Source organism: Ursus arctos, unplaced genomic scaffold, assembly GCF_023065955.2.
Source record: "Ursus arctos isolate Adak ecotype North America unplaced genomic scaffold, UrsArc2.0 scaffold_19, whole genome shotgun sequence".
Lineage (NCBI taxonomy): Eukaryota > Metazoa > Chordata > Mammalia > Carnivora > Ursidae > Ursus > Ursus arctos.
Genome location: NW_026622863.1, coordinates 17,961,717 through 17,979,575, shown reverse-complemented (window position 1 = coordinate 17,979,575; position 17,859 = coordinate 17,961,717). Strand labels below are relative to the sequence as shown.

The 17,859-nt window shown below is 40.2% G+C and overlaps 1 protein-coding gene across 1 annotated transcript in view; it reads left to right on the top strand.

Annotated features, from left to right (window-relative positions):
* The window catches only part of CDH8 (cadherin 8), a 355,394-nt gene that overhangs the window by 140,122 nt on the left and 197,413 nt on the right, over positions 1-17,859 (top strand). Inside the window, exon 5 of the mRNA XM_057314604.1 lies at positions 17,436-17,555. Coding sequence (XP_057170587.1) covers positions 17,436-17,555 — 120 coding nt within the window. The remainder of the gene's footprint in view (positions 1-17,435; positions 17,556-17,859) is intronic.

Sequence of the window (17,859 nt, the reverse complement as noted above, 5' to 3'; positions counted from 1 at the left end):
GGGATAGGACCTAGGGATCTCTATGCGTTTTTTAATAATATTTTTTTATTACTTTAGTCACCATACAGTACATCCCTAGTTTTTAATGTAAAGTTCTGTGATTTATTACTTGCGTATAACACCCAGTGCACCTTGCAATATGTGCCCTCCTTACTACCCATCACCGGTCTATCCCATTCCCCCACCCCCCTCCCCTCTGAAGCCCTCAGTTTGTTTCCCAGAGTCCATAGTCTCTCACGGTTCATTCCCCCTTCTGTTTACCCCCCCCTTTCTTCTTCCCTTTCTTCTCCTACCGATCTTCCTACTTCTTATGTTCCATAAATGAGTGAAACCATATGATGATTGTCTTTCTCTGCTTGACTTATTTCGCTTAGCATTATCTCCTCCAGTCCCATCCATGTTGCAGCAAATGTTGAGAAATCGTTCTTTTTGATGGCTGAGTAATAGTCCATTGTATATGTGGACCACATCTTCTTAATCCAGTCATCTGTTGAAGGGCATCTCGGCTCCTTCCACGGTTTACCTACTGTGGACAATGCTGCTATGATCTCTCTGCGTTTTAAACACTACTTCTCTGGGGATTCTGGCCCTGGTGAAGGAATCTTACCCAGAGCAGAGTTCTCAAACTGGACACATTGCTCTGTTTTCTAATGTACTGTGCTTTGTTTGATAGCTTCAAAATATGTCCAGTGAATGTCTCCACATTCTGATTCTCAAATAACTGCTAAGTTCTGGATTCTTTTTTAAGTCCTATTGGAACAGTATAGTACATATTACATAGTGCCTAGTGCACAGCATGGTGCGTATTCCACAGTATCCAGGGCATGTATTGTTCCTAGCATACCGCACAGGACAACAGTGCATGGTACCTGCTGCCTACTGCCAGTCACAGTCAGCTGTGGATTGTAAGTCCCACATCTGTCACTTATGGGAACCCATGATAGTGACCTAAACATTTTAGTTTTTTTCTTTTCATTTCCCTCTTCTTCTTCTCTTCTTTTTTCCTTTCCTTACCTTACCTTACCTTTTCTTTTTTTTAAACAGCATTTTCCTTCGGCTGTTTTCATTTTGTATATCCAATTTTACCTTCAGCTTTTTCTTTTTTTACTATTTTAAGGTTTGCTATTGTAACTATTACTGATGATATTCTAAATGTGTGTATGTATTTATTTGTTTGTTCGTTCATTCATTCATTCATTCATTCATGTATTTATTTGTTTTGAGTGAGAGAGCAAGCGAGGAGGGAGGAGCAGAGGGAAAGGGAGAGAGAATCTTACACATGCTCCACGCCCAGTGCAGAGCCCAATGCGGGACTTGATCTCAGGACCGTGAGATCATGACCTGAGCTGAAATCAAGAGTTGAACACTCAACTGACTGAGCCACACAGGTGCTCCTCTCAGTGTTTTTAAACAGGTATTTATTTGTTTTGTCAGCATGTAGCAAAAACAAAACAAAACAAAACAAAAAACACCCAAAAAAACAAAACAAAACACACAAAAAAACCCCCAAACTTGCTCATATTTTGGCTTCTTTCTCTAAGATAACTTGAAAGAGGTGAAATTACTAAGTCAAGTATTTGACTCTATCTATCTATCTATCTATATATATATATATATATATATATATCTACATTTATCTATCTATCTATCTATCTATCTATCTATCAATTATCTATCTTCCTGCTTATCTATGTTTCAATCATTTGTTTTGTTTCCCTTACTATACTAACTATGGGGGCAGTTGCTATTTTAATTATGCAGCAAATATCCGTATGGAAAACATCTGTAGTTGGGCAGATGAATGAGTCGAAAACAAACATTTATTGGTACCTATTCTTCTCCTTTTTCAGGAAGCTAAAAGTGATTTAAACTAAGTTTTAGGGTTTATGTGAAATCTAAATCAGATAATCTAATCAAGTAAATATCTAGGCCAGAAATATAGTGGTTCCTTTATATTTGATGGTAATTATCAGTATCTAATGAAAAGAAAAGACTAATATTTAGAAGTAAGAAAAGCCCATTGACATCCAATGGGAAAATACAGAAGTTCAAATGATGTGGGATTCTCTAGAAATTTGTGGATTTTCCCCTTTATGCTTTTCCTTTGAAGGAATGTCATGAGTGGAGTTTTAATGACCATCCACATTCCTCATTATTTTCCTGCAGAATCTGGAGAGCTTCTGGGGGTGTCTGCACGTTCTGTATGAAATAGTGTTTTGAAAATATTTCTCTGGAGAATTTAAAAACAAGAACAGCTCAGATTCCACTGCTTTTAGACCTATCCCGGTGCTCCTCATTTCACACATTTATACTCAAACATGTACAAAATCCTTGCTGCCACATTTTTCTTTCTGCCTGGAGAACAGCTGTAAAGATATTAATTGTGCTTCAGTTATAAATGGATTGCCAAAAGGGACAGAACGGGTTGTGTATCTCATCAGCATGCCCTGTCTGGTATAAATAATGAGACAGGAACTTGGTAAATTGGAAATTTGTGATAAAAACGAGATGTGATATTATAAAGTCCCACCAGTTCCTTCTTTGAACACATTGATTTTTAAGGCATTCTGCGGGACTGCTAAATCAATGATTGTCTGTCACAAAATGTTGGTTAAAAGGGCTCTATTACTGGGGTCAACTACAAATTAGCCCAAAGGGTAAACACAAAGGTAGTATAAATGTTAAAAAGAAAAAACAAAGTCACAGATGTTGTAAAATAGAGTTGGAAAGGCAGAGCTATAAGAAAATGTATATAGTTATTTCTCCCACTCCACCTAAGAGTCTTAACTATGGTAAATAGGAAGACTTGAAGAGAGGAAATATAACTGAATTGAATGAGTTACTTTATCACTTTAGTTATTTTTGAAGCACGTTGAGATTTTCTTTGATGTTTCTCCAAATTCTTTGTGTTTGTCTTTCAAATCTAGTAATTTTCACATGTACCTTATGTGAACACCTAGCAAAGCTACTATTTCCCAGCACGATATCGTGATTAAAATTTAAACAAACCAAAGAACATATTAATATGTCCAAATGTGTCGTACAAATAAATTGATGCATTTTGACTTGTTTCTTAAATAAAACCCCATTTTGGAAGAGGCCTTTCTTTAATGTGATAAGAATTTGGGGATAGAATTAAAAAATCCATAACTCTACACAGACATGTATAATGTTTATTTCTTATGGTAAGGTCAGTATATTCTGAAATCACAACATACCCTTGAAGTTGAGCTACCTGTCATGTCATATCATCAGGAGAGGTTGCATTTCCATACCTCCAGTCTGCCTTTCACCTTTCCCTAGGAGCCAGTCTCCTCTGCACACATACACTACTCCTTAAACATACCTAAATTATAGCCTGTGCAGTGATGTTTCTTTCTGTGACTCTCCCATTAGGCTGTGAGCCCTCGTCAAAGACCATGGAAGATCTGTATTGATTTTTGAAATCCCAGGGGCCAGGCATGGTTTGATGGTGTCCAATAATCAATAAACATCAATAGATTGAGAAGAAGGAACTAAGGGAGGGAGAATAAAGAGAAAGAAAGATACAAACAAAAAGATGAAAAATTAATTTAGTTTCCACCTAGTATTTTGTTGAACTATTAAAGGTATGGTCCACATTAAATTCAGCTTCACATCTTCAGCGCTAGAAGCATAGAAGCATAATCCGTTTCTCTCCATCTCACCCTCCCTCCCTCTTTGTTCTTCTTTCCATCCTCTCAATTTAAAAAACACTCAAGATGTTGGCAGATCCTTAATCATTTTTTTGTGAACTCAATGCTTAGTCTTTCACATATTCTTTTGTTTTTGCCAAGATTTTAATTAAGGCAGGTAGAATTTTCAATACATTTTTTACCCCCAACTCTCTGCAGGCATACATGTATCAAGGTCTCACTACATTCTTCTAGTATTTTTGTTTCCATGCTACAGTCTGCTTACTTCACGCAACCACATTTAACTTCTTCATGTACAACTGTAGAAATCTCTTTATTTTTTCCCTCATACATCTTTAAGATGAGCTGCGGGAAAGATAACAGGCTCTTCACTGTCATCCAGAAATTCCTGCCTCCAGGAACGAGCTGATAGCACCAGAGCTGCAAAGGATGGGGTTGGGAATTGACCTGGGTTGACCTGATTTCAAGTCTGATTATTAATTTTCTTCAAGGTGAAGTTTTCTTGCCAAGGCTGGTTATTTGTAAGGGATTACATGTATGTGAATTTCTTATGTGTATGGTCAGGTTTCAGACACATGGCTAACCTTGACTATATTTGGTAAGGTGCTGGAATTTCATTGTTGAGTTCTCTTGGTTTGGGGAAAGAAGAAAAATGAGTTAGAATAGTATCTGTTGGGGGCGCCTGGGTGGCACAGCGGTTAGGCGTTTGCCTTTGGCTCAGGGCGTGATCCCGGCGTTGTGAGATCGAGCCCCACATCAGGCTCCTCTGCTATGAGCCTGCTTCTTCCTCTCCCACTCCCCCTGCTTGTGTTCCCTCTCTCGCTGGCTGTCTCTATCTCTGTCGAATAAATAAATAAAATCTTAAAAAAAAAAAAAAAAGAATAGTATCTCTTGGGGCGCCTGAGTAGCGCAGTCGTTAAGCGTCTGCCTTCGGCTCAGGGCGTGATCCTGGCGTTTCGGGATCGAGTCCCACATCGGGCTCCTCGGCTGGGAGCCTGCTTCTTCCTCTCCCTCTCCCCTGCTGTGTTCCCTCTCTCACTGGCTGTCTCTCTGTCACATAAATAAATAAAATCTTTAAAAAAAAAAAAAAAAAGAATAGTATCTCTTCACTTACTGACTATATGCCTTAACATGTATTTAGCTTTGTTGAGTGTCATTTCCCTCACTTTTGAGTGTCTTGGAGACAACATTATCGGCTTAATAGGCTTAATATCTGGAGTGTGAGTAAGGGAAGGTAAAGGACACTGCATAGTAAGTGTGTAGCACGTAGTTGGAGATAATTAGTCTCGTGGCCCTGTCCCAACTGTCCCAACTGGAATTTGAAAATAGGACCGTGATAGCTCTAGTTCTTTTAGATTGAAAGTCAATGTGTTTATAAGAAGTAAAATTTAATTTAAAATATACTAGTATATAAGAAACACTTAATCTCAGGAAATAAACTGAGGGTTGCTGGAGGGGAGGGGAGGGGGGGTTGGGGGATGGGGTAACCAGGTGATGGACATTGGGGAGGGTATGTGTTGTGGTGAGCGTGGTGTGTTGTATAAGACTGATGAATCACAGACCTGTACTCCTTAAAACAAATAATACATTATATGTTAATAATAATAAAAAGAGGAAAAGAAAATTAATTAAATCAATAGAAGCTGATAAAATGTTTGATAAAATTCAACAGCTTGGGGCACCTGGGTGGCTCAGTTGGTTAAGCATCTGCCTTTGGCTTGGTCATGATTCCTGGGTCCTGGGATTGAGCCCCTCATCGGGCTCCCTGCTCAGTGGAGAGCCTGCTTCTTCCTCTCCCTCTGCTACTGCCCCTGCTTGTGATCTCTTTCTCTCTCTCTGCCAAATAAATAAATAAAATCTTTAAAAAATGTATGTGTATAGACACACACACACACACACACACACACACTAATACCAGAATATAGATACTGTATGCCTCCCCCCCTTTTTTTAAAATAATAAAAGAAGTGTCAGTTTTGGGTCAGGTAGAATTGGACTTGAATGACCACTTCTGAAATTGTAACCTGGACCCTGGTAGTAAAAAACAGTGATATTCTGTGTCTTAGTCATTCAGGGCTGTTATAACAAATTACTGCAGACTGGGTAATAACTAGCATTTATTTCTCACAGTTCTGGAGGCTGGGAAGTCCAAGATCACGGGGCAGCAGATCCAGTATCTGGTGAGAACCTGCTTCCTAGTTTGCACGTGGCTGCCTTCTTGCCATGTCTTCACATAGTGGAGAGCAGAGAGAAAGAGAGAGAGATTGAGAGAGAGAGAGAGAGAGAGGAGCAAGCTCTTTTGTCTCTTATAAGGACACTAATCCTATTATGAAGGGCTGCCATCATGACCTAATTACCTCCCAAAAGTCCCATCCCCTAATACTATGCCATTAGGAGTTAGGATTTCAACATATAAATTTGGGAGGAACACAAAAACGCAGTCCTTAGTACCCTGTGGTGATTTTTTTCCCCCATAGGGACTAAAGAACTTCTCTATTTAACAGTAGTGGAACATCGAGCAATGAGTGGCTGAGGTTCAAGAAATGCTTTCTTTATTCATTTCCTACAGTTGGAGTAGAATTTCCTTAAACACATTCTGGCAAGATAGGCAGAAAGTCCTTGTTTTTAGTGAATCATAGGAAAACCCAGAAAGATTTACTCATAAGAGAGAAAGGTCTACCAGACTTCAAGCTCCATAAGCAGGGGAGGAGAGGTTAGTCTTCCTCCACCTTCTTCCATCCTGTCCCCTCACCATCATCCCATCCCTGGCCATAGCTACTGTTCGTTCCTGTCAAATGATTTTGTTGATTCATGCTTGAATTGAATCTCCTAGCCCAGTTCTTTGCCAGAACGTTGCTTGCCCTGCGTGGAGTGTGATAAGCTAGTGTTTGATGCCTGATTTTCAGACTTAGACTCTTACAGATTCACCTTCATGGATGTGACTGTAGCCTTCCTCGATGCAGGATTGTTAAACCCAAAGAGGCTTCACTTTGTCACCCATGGAACTTAACATCATTGCCCTTCTTCCTAGTCCCTGATAAAGACGCTTTCCACCTTCTTACCCCTCAAATCAAGTCTTCAGGTCATCAGTTCTACAAAAAATTTTCATGAGCTCATATAAAGGTTTGATATCATACTAGATTTTGTTTACAGCCACAGATGTGGGCCCATCTTTAGGAAGACAAGACCATGACTTCCCTCCTAAGAGGAGGAAAAATCCCTACTGTTTCTTTTCTAATAAATTTAAAATACAAAAATAAGACAAAAAAATTGAAACAACAAATCATTCAAAATATCAACGGATCAACCTACTCTTAATCTTTGAATGTGTCTTCCTAAAGAAAATAACCATTCATTCAATTAGTCATTTATCTATTTGACAAATATTTATATCACTTTCTGAGATGCTGGAGAGAACAATAAAAACATTAGGCCACGTTCTCTGCTCTTGAAGATCTAAAATTCAGAAGCATTGTAGCAGTTACGAAGGCTGGGAACCTCCATAACTGGTTTTGAATATAGGTTTTATCCCTTTCTGTTTGAATGGAGATCATCTTAACAGATGCTCAAAAGCTTGTTGCAAAGATTAAAAGAATAAATATTTTAGACTAGGCACTGTTCTTAGTGCTTGTACCACTAGGATAATGTAGAGGTATGCCTCTGATATGAATAAAGGATGAGGCCGCATTACAAAGGAATGGGTTAATTCTGGAGAGGAGGATTAGATGGGAAAGTTGAGAGAATAAGAAAAAATATTGTTTTCAAGAAGCTTTCCGTCTGCAATGAAAAAATCCATACCTACTGCAATTTATATATGAAAGGAAAAGCTGTCCCCAGAGACAGTCAAATGAAGTATTTTTAGAGTTCAGAAGAGGAAACAATTCAGCTTAGGGACAATTAATTCTTGAACGTGGGTGTGAATGAGTTAGGCAGACGTGTTGGGGAATCATAGGAATGTACTTGCTTGAGCTTGGAGAGAAAAAAAACATCATTGGGAAGATTAGAAACCTTTGGTGTAAAAGAATGTATAAACCCTTTTCCAACTTTCTGTTTTCCTGAAATAAGCTCCAAACTTATGAACCTCCTTCTTTGGGGGGGGGGGTAGGTCCTGATTTGCAACCCTACCTCTGAATTTTGACTCAGGGTCATCTTCGTTCTTAAATATAATCTCAATATCAGTGTCGCTTCCTCCCAGAAACCTTACTTTCTCTATTTAGCTGCCCCTTCCCGTGTTGCTCGCTATCATTCTGTCCCCCACAGCACATTATCACATCTTTTGTTACTCATCCCGTCATTTTCTGGCCTCCCACTGGTCTGCCCTTCAAGAAAGCAAGAATCTTCTAACTGTAAAGTCTCTTGGGTGCCTAAAAGAAGGCTTGGCACATAGTAGAAGCTCAATAAAAATATACCGTGATAACCAAGGGCCCAAATAGGAAATAAACCCAACTCACCTCCATTTTAACTATAGACATCATGGATGGTGGCACGTATAGGACAGCAGATTTTGGGTGACTTAGTGAATACTTCCTAAAAAATCTTAAAGCCAAAGGTCTCTAATGATTGCCCAATTAAGCTTGTTTTTGTCTAAGACTGCCTTCCCAATAGCTCAATGGCTCAGTGGTGTTTCACTTGGCTAGGTATGAAATTTGATAAGAGAGTTACTCATTTTGTCTTTCAGTTAGGGGAAAAAAAAGTAATCATGTGAGGAGATGGATGTCTTAATTAATTTGATTGCGGTAATCATTTCACAATGTCTATGTATATCAAACCATCACATTGTAGACCACTTTAAATACATCATAATTTTTTTTGTCAGTTATATGTCAGCAAAGGTGGAGGGGGGTGGAAAGGAAGGGATTGTCGTCACAATCACACTGCTGCCATTTTTTAAAATCCTGGCTTTTTTTTTTTTTTTTAAAGATTTTATTTATTTATGTGACAGACAGCCAGCGAGAGAGGGAACATAGCTGGGGAGGGGGAGTAGGAGAGGAAGAAGCAGGCTCCCAGCAGAGGAGCCTGATGTGGGACTCGATCCCGAAACGCCAGGATCACGCCCTGAGCCGAAGGCAGACGCTTTAACGACTGCGCTACCCAGGCGCCCCTAAAATCCTGGCTTTTAACTAGAGAATTAAGCTCATTCTAGAAGAATAAAAAATGAACAGCCACTGGAGTGGTTATAATGTTATTCTCATGCTCTTAAGCTCAAATTCATCCTTCATCAAACATACAGAAAGTAGCATGCCAGAGAGAGCCAGAAGTGCAGCTCAACACAATATCCCCCAACCCAGGGAATACTGGCTGTTTATCCACATGGAACCGAATCAGAATATGAAGTGGGTGATATTCCCATTTCTTATATTAGGAAACTGAGTCTCATAGGTGTAAAAAAAAAAAAACCACAACCTTTCTGTGTAAGAGTGACACGTCATTAATGTAGAGTATGATCTCAGTCTGATAGTAAGAGGATGTGAACAAAACTTCTGACATTGTAAGCATAGCATATACCTATTTTCCACTACATCATGCCGATGACTTCTGGAAATAAATTTCACGAAGGTTTGCAGTTTCCTGCAGTACAGTGAAACCATGTGAAAACATGCTAAAATGAACTTCAAACACTCTTGGGACAGAAACTTCGACTCCTGCACATTCCTGTGCCCTCCACGCCTAACTTGGAGCTCAGCCCACAGAACCTACTATGCAAATAGCCTTTGTGTGAGTGAATAAATGAGTTCATATAATAAAGTACAATGAAGGAAGCTTTCTCCTACCACAGTCCTGACACATTGTAGAAGGCACCCGCAGAGCCACTGGTAACTTAATTTTGCAAGGTCAGGAGGGAGATAGCTGCTGGTCTAAAGCATGAGCGATGCTAGTTTACTTCTTAGGTATTTACAGGATTTCATTCCATAGGTGACGGATTAGCGAAGGCTCGATCGCTGGGAATAGGCCACCTAAGAAATGAAAATATACTTTTTTGGGTCCCATTGTATTATAAGAGTCATTCCGATGCCGAAAGAGTGTATTTATGCACACAGAACTGTAAAACAGACAGCTTATTAGTTTTCACAACCAGGCTTCCAGTCGTCCTCATTATCTGTTTGCAAAAGCAGTGGGTAGGCCACCGTCCTGGCGCTGTTAGTGAGAAATGCAGAAGGTACTTTTCTCCTGTGCATAGTAAACATGGCTGAGATTTTACAGTTACACATTTTCATACAATATTTTTCACTTCTCTCACCCGCTGCACATTACAGATGTTCCCTGGAATGATGCATGGGTGAATAGAAGACATCTGTGTGCTTGAACACATTTTCTGAAGTGTTTAATTGTTCCAGAAAGTTTCGGGCTCATTTTATAAACACAATGTTAAGTGTGTATGGATGTTTCATTAAGTTACAAAACTGTTTATACCTCTAAATGCTCCAGAATAAAATATGGAAATGTAATTTTATTTCCCCAGTTTATGTCCCGAATCATAGAGCCAGAGAAATGACAGGATGCATTTCGGTGCTGTCCATCCGCCTGACTGCAGTTAAGAATCTGTCCCTGTTCCCATAATAAATTCAATTTGGAGCATGTAGAATTTGGCAGCAACATTTTACTACAGGCTGAGAGTTGGCACATGAGAAGGACACCCAGTGAGCAATGGTTAGGCCTTTGCAAAAGATGGTGGAGGGGGAAGAGATTGTTTAGGATTTCATTGTGTGGTATACGTCGTAAAGGCTGGTTTCGAAACGAAATGGCAAACCCAACAAGCCCTCGCTTCCTGTTTAATTGGCTTTTATAAATTGCAAGATTGAGCACCAAAAAAAGAAGGGTTTCATTGTCTATTATCACCCTGACCATAACTTCCCTAGTTAAGCAATAGTTGTTCAGAGCAGAAGTTCTTAGAAGGAAGTAAAATCCTGTCTTCCTGCTTACAGATGGTATATCTCACTGTTTCCCTCAGAGCTTGGTTAAGAAAGAATTCTCCAGCTATAGGGCTAAAAAACACCAAGCCATACATTTTACTGACCCATGTTTAATCTTCCTCATCCTCCAAAGATCCCCTAAGTTGTCCCTTGGAGGTTTGGCTATTTGGCGTGTGTCTTCTATAATTAAATAGCAAAACTGAACAAAGAAAATACCAATAGGGTTTAGGCCATCTTTGCACAGGGAGGATTTGCTTGAGGCCCTTCAGGAGGCAGTAATGTCTGTGGTGTCAGTTGGAGAGATGTAAAGAAAACTGCACTGGCTGCCTGCATTTATTCTCAGCTTTTCCATAAGCATATCAGGTCTGTGTTCTGTTGTTACTTGGGTGGGGCTGGAGGGACAAACAAACAAAAAACCTCTAAAAGTTTCATGCCAGTCATGTGCAGAGGTATCCCAGAGCGTTTCCATAAAAGTAAAAAATAATGGAGTTGGCGTGACACATTTAAAACATCCAGGGCCAGATGCTTCAGCTTCTAGTAAGCGATAATTTAAACGTCAACAAGTTAGGCAGGCCTTAAGAAATTATTGCTCTGCTATTCAACAACAACCAAAAAAAGGTTGTCATGGCAACACCTGTGCGCCCCCCCACCCCACTACCTCTTGCATTGCCTAGGACTTAGGAGAATGAGCAAGGAGGTTGAGGGAAGATGGGCTGAGGGTTTAGTTTTATTAAAATAGCAAATGCCTGCTGCATCATTGCTGTGACCCGTTGGGCCTTTGGAATGTGTGAAAGTTTAAGGAAGACATTTTCGGATGATAATGCCAGACACTCTGTCCTCGGATGGTGCATACTAAACTCAGATCAGGGAAGCCAGAAGGTCAAATCAAAAGTTTAAAGATGGTAGCAGGAGGCCAAGAACACTCGCCTTTCTGAACTTGAGTTATTGCAAAGGTTCTGCTGCTTTATTTTCCCACCTGCTAACAGAATGCTTATTCTCCGAAAATGTATTGCAAATGACTCTTTGCAAATGGGGTTTGTGTTCTTCTCATCATAAGAGTTTTAGCTTTTCCAGTGTGCACATTTTCACGCTGCACCAAACCTTTGTTTTCCTGCTCAGGGTGTCAACACCAGCATTTTTCTTTCTGAATAATGTGCAGAATTGGTGTGCTGACTTGCTCATAAAAAACTATAGTCTAGCTAACAGAGCTGCACTACCCAAACCCAACATCTTATTTTCCCGAAGGCCTTTCATCTTAGTTTGTCAGCAAACTGGAACCTCTAACCTGACAGTGTAAAATTTTTGATGGTTAATTTTGCTTGTAGTGTTTGCTGTCATTATAAGGGGAAGATGTGTGGGCCCTGCTGCTAATGGGAGGGAACCTTCAGGTGTGGCAGGAGGCAAATGATACCATGAGCCCTCTGTTAATTAAAGTCCAAGCACACATTGGCAAATCTCACTTAACCAAGAAACTAAACGCAGAAAAATGGGCTTATTAAAAGCAGAATTCACCTTGGAATTGACGTATTCGTACTTGAATTGATACTAGCGGGATGCGTTGTGGTGACAGGGATCATTTTTGTTGACAACAGCTGGAAATACAACAGCTATATTATTATAATTAGGATCAGCATCAAGTTGGATCATAATAGGGGCTTTCTTGGAGAAATGGCACAGTGTCAAATTTATAGTCACTAGCTAAATGAGTCTCTTGTATCCTCAACAAAGGGACAAAAACAGTTCCAAATGAAAACACAAACAGAGAATCCTGTTGTTATATTTCCTGGGTATTACGCAGGGTCCTATTTATCACACACCAACACTTGCCGCTTTGAAGAAACATTATCCTGCAAGGTTTACACTTTTCAATTTGCCTCTGTGGTCTGCATTCTGCATGCATTTCCATGGAGAAGCCTACACCGCAGCTTGACTAGAAATCTTTTCTGCTGCAAGATTAACCTCAAAGCATCCATTTTTCCCCCTCTGGGTAATCACTTGACAAATGCATCCACAAAACCTCTACACACATCTATTCCAGGGTACAGGTGCATCAACAGTCTTGAATCACTATTAGGAGAAATATTGTCCTTGACGGGAAGTAGTGCTGCCTTTTCATTTCCAGATGTCTAAAGTTGAAGGATGCGGATTTCCCGGGAAGCCAGGCATCGGGCAGAAATATCATGGATGAGGATGTGGGTAAAAGCTTGCCTTAGCTGCGTTGTCCGGCAGAATAGTTCATCTTGGCCAGAGTGTGGGATTTGCATGGGCTGAGAGAGATGGCATTCATTTGAATGCCACCTTTTCAAATCACATGGAGAAACTTGTGCTGAGGACGCGCACAGTGCCTGGCCTTGTGCTTGCTACACCAAAACCCATTTTATTTTTGAGCCCGCAGCAGTCGTATACCACAGACGAAGCTGATGTGAGATGAACTAGATGGGAGAAAGTGAGACTGTGTGTGTTCTAAGTTACTTTCTTATTAAGGATGCGAACGTATGGTTTCATTTTGTAATGTCTTTTCATGTTTTCCCCTCAAATGTAGGGAAATCGACTACTATGAAAATAATTAGGCAAAGCTACACTTGTAAACCACAACATCCACCACCACTTGAAATGATAAGAGACTAGTTTGCTGTTCAGTCTCTCACATACACACGTGATGTACATATAGTAACAGTGACCGTAAGCTCTCGGAAATACTGAATGTCGATGACTGTGCGTTACTTTTTGCATAACGTTATTTAATTATCTCAACAAACCGAGGAGGTGGCGCTTACTCTGTCACCTTCCTTTTTACAGATCAGGAAACCAAAGCTTAGGAAAAGTTTTGTTACTTTAGCCAAGGACACAGGACTTGTAGATATTGAAGATGGATTTACACAAGAGTCCCAGGGTTGCCTGGGTGGCTCAGGCGGTCAAGCATCCGACTCTTGATTGGGGCTCAGGTCGGGATTAGGGTCGTGGGTGGGATCGAGCCCCGTGTTGGGCTCTGTGCTCAGTGCGGTGTCTGCTTGTCCCTCTCCCTCTGCTGCCCCCTCGTAAATAAAATAATGAAAGAAAGAAAGAAAGAAAGCTCTTACACAGAACTTTGAGGTGTGCAAAATAAAAAATGGTCTACTTTGCATGTGTAAAAATAAAACTGAATCACAGAGCATGGAAATGATGGAAATTTGGCCCATTACTCCTGCCTCAGTGTTTGGTAATGTGATAACACAAGAATATATCATCAAGTTTTCATCACCAATGACAATAGGATCATCATCAGTCTTGTAATAGTGAGCTCCCCAGGAATAACCCCAACTTCCATTTAAGGAGAAATAATCTCCGTGGCTATTTATGCAGTATGAATAGTGTAAGAAAAATACTTCCTATGTAAACAAATCGGAAAAATTCTTCAAAGTAATCACGATAGAAAGTAATGTTTCTGTGCAGAGGAGTGAAGTTAAATTTTAACAATGTCCGGTATCCACTACGGTCATTCTGAACTACGGCTTTACCTAAAAGTTGCCTGAGAAGATTTTTAAAAATACTCCACCAGCATCCCTGTATTGCCACACCATAGATCTGAAAGGTACCCCAAAGGTTTGAATATTTTCCTAGCTAGATTCTAAAATGTAGGCAGAGTTGGTACTCCTCTGCTTACACGTGGTCATTTATGTGCTAAACCTCTATTTGGTTTAACTCTCACAATAATTCTGCTATGTATTGCAGATTCGAAGTTTGAGGCTAAGGCAGGTTAAATGATTTGCCCAAAGAGCTGGGTAATTGTTTCAGCGTAGGTTGGAAGTACTCCATCTGCAAAACCATGACCCACACGTTACTCTGCCCAAACGCACCCATGACACACATACGTGCAGTGATTCTGTCATTGTTCAGAAATCTGATTGATTGATTTATTTTTTTCTCTGTGAAAGCGTTTCTCAATGTAAGAGTCACCCGCTAGCAGGTAATTTTAGTGATGATAGGAACCTCTGTTTGTTCACCTCTTTGCTTCCAGTGTCTAGGCAATGACTAGAAGGGAATGCTCACCCTCATTCGCTTAACATCATGCATGACTTTATTTTTCTGATAACGTGTTATCTCATAATGGGGGAAAGACATTTCTCCTAAAAAAATTAAACATGCAAGGCAACTCAGTAAAGCAAAACAGTTGTTTCATGGTCTTCTGCATGGAAGAGTTCACCCTTTCTCGTCAGTCTCTGAACTACGAGCCCTCAGGAACTCCTGAGTCTTTTTCTTGCTATTCATTCTTTTTTTCTTTAACTTTTTCTGAACTAATCGTAGACTTAGAGAAAAGTTGCAAAAAGAGTTCTATATACTCCTCACCCAGGTTACTGTCATTTGAACATCTTATGGAAACTTAATGCATGGATGAAAACAAGAAAACAAGCATTGAGATCCATATTTATTGTTCATGTTTTTCACCCCCCAACCAGACTACTGCTGTAACATCGAAACAATCTGATCTCCTGATCTTCAGTGTCTCTGCCTCCAATTAAATCTGGGGGCAATGACAGAGGAGAGGCCCACAGCATGGGTTTGGTCTCTCACTGAAATATCGTCTCTGTTTCCTACGGGATAAGCCGACACTCCCCACCTTGGCATTCAAATGACGCCTGCATTTGGTGCTCCGCCTGACATCTCCAAAGTTAGCTTGATGATTGATTTTTCCAGTCATTCTCTCCTCTTAAAATTTATTTATTTCCCTTTCTTCCTCTTACCTGGAAGATTTTCTTCCAGTTCTTCTCCATCCCACATGGTATTCGGATAACTCCAAATATTATACTTCCTTGTGTGCATCTTTACCAGCTAGTTGATGAGTTACTTGTGAGAGCAAGTCTTATTATTTTTCTTTGACATTGTTCCCAGTGTCTGGTGGAATGTGGAATGTATTATATAACCAACATTAGGTGCTTTTTCTTTCTTTCTTTTTTTTTCTTTCTAACTGTAGCTTTTGTAGAACCTCTGAATCATCCTTCTGAGTAGAAATCTCCAATTTTACAGGACTATCAACTGTTCAACAAACATTATTACTACATTTTCCTGTACAGTGACCATAATTCAAACCCTTAAAAGTATTTTGATTGGCACAAACTTGCAAAAGCTCTATCCTATTTCAGTAAACAGGGAGGTCTGGGCTCACCCTCACCCCCGCCCCCACCTCCATGCCCTTCAGGTTGAAAACACTCTTCCGCCACGCTGCTTGAGCGTTGATTGTTGGCATCTCAGGGCTAATGATCATCCAGCTGAAGAGGGCTGGCTGGCCCAAGACCAAGGCTCCATTCTCAGATGGATTCCTACATCCAATAACTGGTCAGTACTGGAGTCTAAAAGTCTGGCCCCATTTCCTCAGTGACCATCCCAGTGGTAGATTGTCTGGTGGAGTCTGTGAGTGCATCCTTCTGCCCAACATTGACCTGTTCTCTCCCCCACAGATATCAACTGAAGTCAACTCCCCAGTAAAAATTCTGCAAGAGGGGCGCCTGGGTGGCACAGCGGTTAAGCCTCTGCCTTTGGCTCAGGGCGTGATCCCAGCGTTGTGGGATCGAGCCCCACATCAGGCTCCTCCGCTATGAGCCTGCTTCTTCCTCTCCCACTCCCCCTGCTTGTTTCCCTCTCTCGCTGGCTATCTCTATCTCTGTCGAATAAATAAAATCTTTAAAAAAAAAAAATTCTGCAAGAAATCTCTCTCTGCATCTACTTGCTAGGGAACTCATCTCTGACACCAATTCTCATTAAACCATCGGGTTATTCATATACCCATTCATTCAGCTATCAATGTGTTTGATAATAACTGGATGAAGGACACTGACTCTGTCGTCACAGACCTTGAAGCCCGTTACCACACCAAACATCTCCAGTTTCTCCCAGTTTCAACAGTTCCCAGAATTGCACAGTCTCTCAGACTACTTTGCCTTTACTCATGCTTGACTTATTGCTTGGAATTCCTTCCCTGCCCTTCTCCTGGTTAAACTCTACCTGTCTTTAATAGTGTAACTCCAATGCAGCGTCTCTCAGGAAGCAGTCCCTGACCCCCGCCCCCTCCCCCACTCTGTGGAGTAAGTGAGACATCCCAAACGTGGTGCTATTGCGTTCAGCTGAATTTCTATATGCATGCGTGTCTGTCCCCTCCTCTAACCTTCCAGCACCAAACTGGACACTTCTTAAATGTAGATTTTATCTTCGTATATATACTTCCCATCAAGCAAGCTGTATGTGCTCAGTTGCTGAATGAATGAGTGAATAGCAAATAGAAAATGAACCTAAAAAAAAAAAAGTTTGATTCTGTTATCCATAAGGCCTAATAACCGAAACATACTGATTAATAGGTGGTTCCAATCTAATTTTATATTCAGGGGAATTAGATGAAATGGATAAAATACTCCTCTGATATTTTTGTGCAGCTTTTCTCAGCGGCCATTTTTTTCAGGTATATTCAGTTGTACTTCTGCAAAACTTAAATGCTACATATTATTAACCTGGTGTTTCATGTTCCTTTGATATGTTTCCTTTTCGTATTCTCCAAGCCCACATGAATCTGATAGGTATCTTGAAAATGAAAACTACAAAGGATTCTTAAGTAATATAGATTCTAAAAGGGTTATCTTTATAATAGTACTCCAGCCTAGCAGTACTCTTCCTTTAAAAGACTTGGGTATTTTTGAAGTTATGACAGAGTAGTTTATCTCCATATTTTTGAAGAGATTTCTTTTTTCTTTATTCCCACACATGGATTTCTGTATGATATGCTTGGCAAAATTTAGCTCTTGGCAAAGAATAATGTGTTAATTATTATCTTTTTCTCTCCCTCTTTTTCTTTTTTTTTCTTTCTTCTTCTTTTTTTTTTTAGGTACGTCTGTCACTAATGTAACAGCTACTGATGCTGATGACCCAGTTTATGGAAACAGTGCAAAGTTGGTTTATAGTATCTTGGAAGGGCAGCCTTATTTTTCCATTGAGCCTGAGACAGGTTTGTGGCCTAAATTTTGAATTCTATTTACCATGTTATTGCTCCAGGGAAACAATGTTCTTGGGATTTGGATTACGACATGTTATGGTTAAGTCCTTCACTGCCTGTATCAATAATATTTGAGTGTTATTTCTGTGCAGTGTGTGGTACATGGCAAGCCCAACAATCATTCTGATACTGATTAAAATAAATTGCAGACCCTTTGGAGAATATCACCTGTTTAACAGATGGCCTGGCACCATTTTTCATCCTGGGGGGAAAATGTGCTTACACATCAGGCACACGGAAATATCAGATTTAAGAA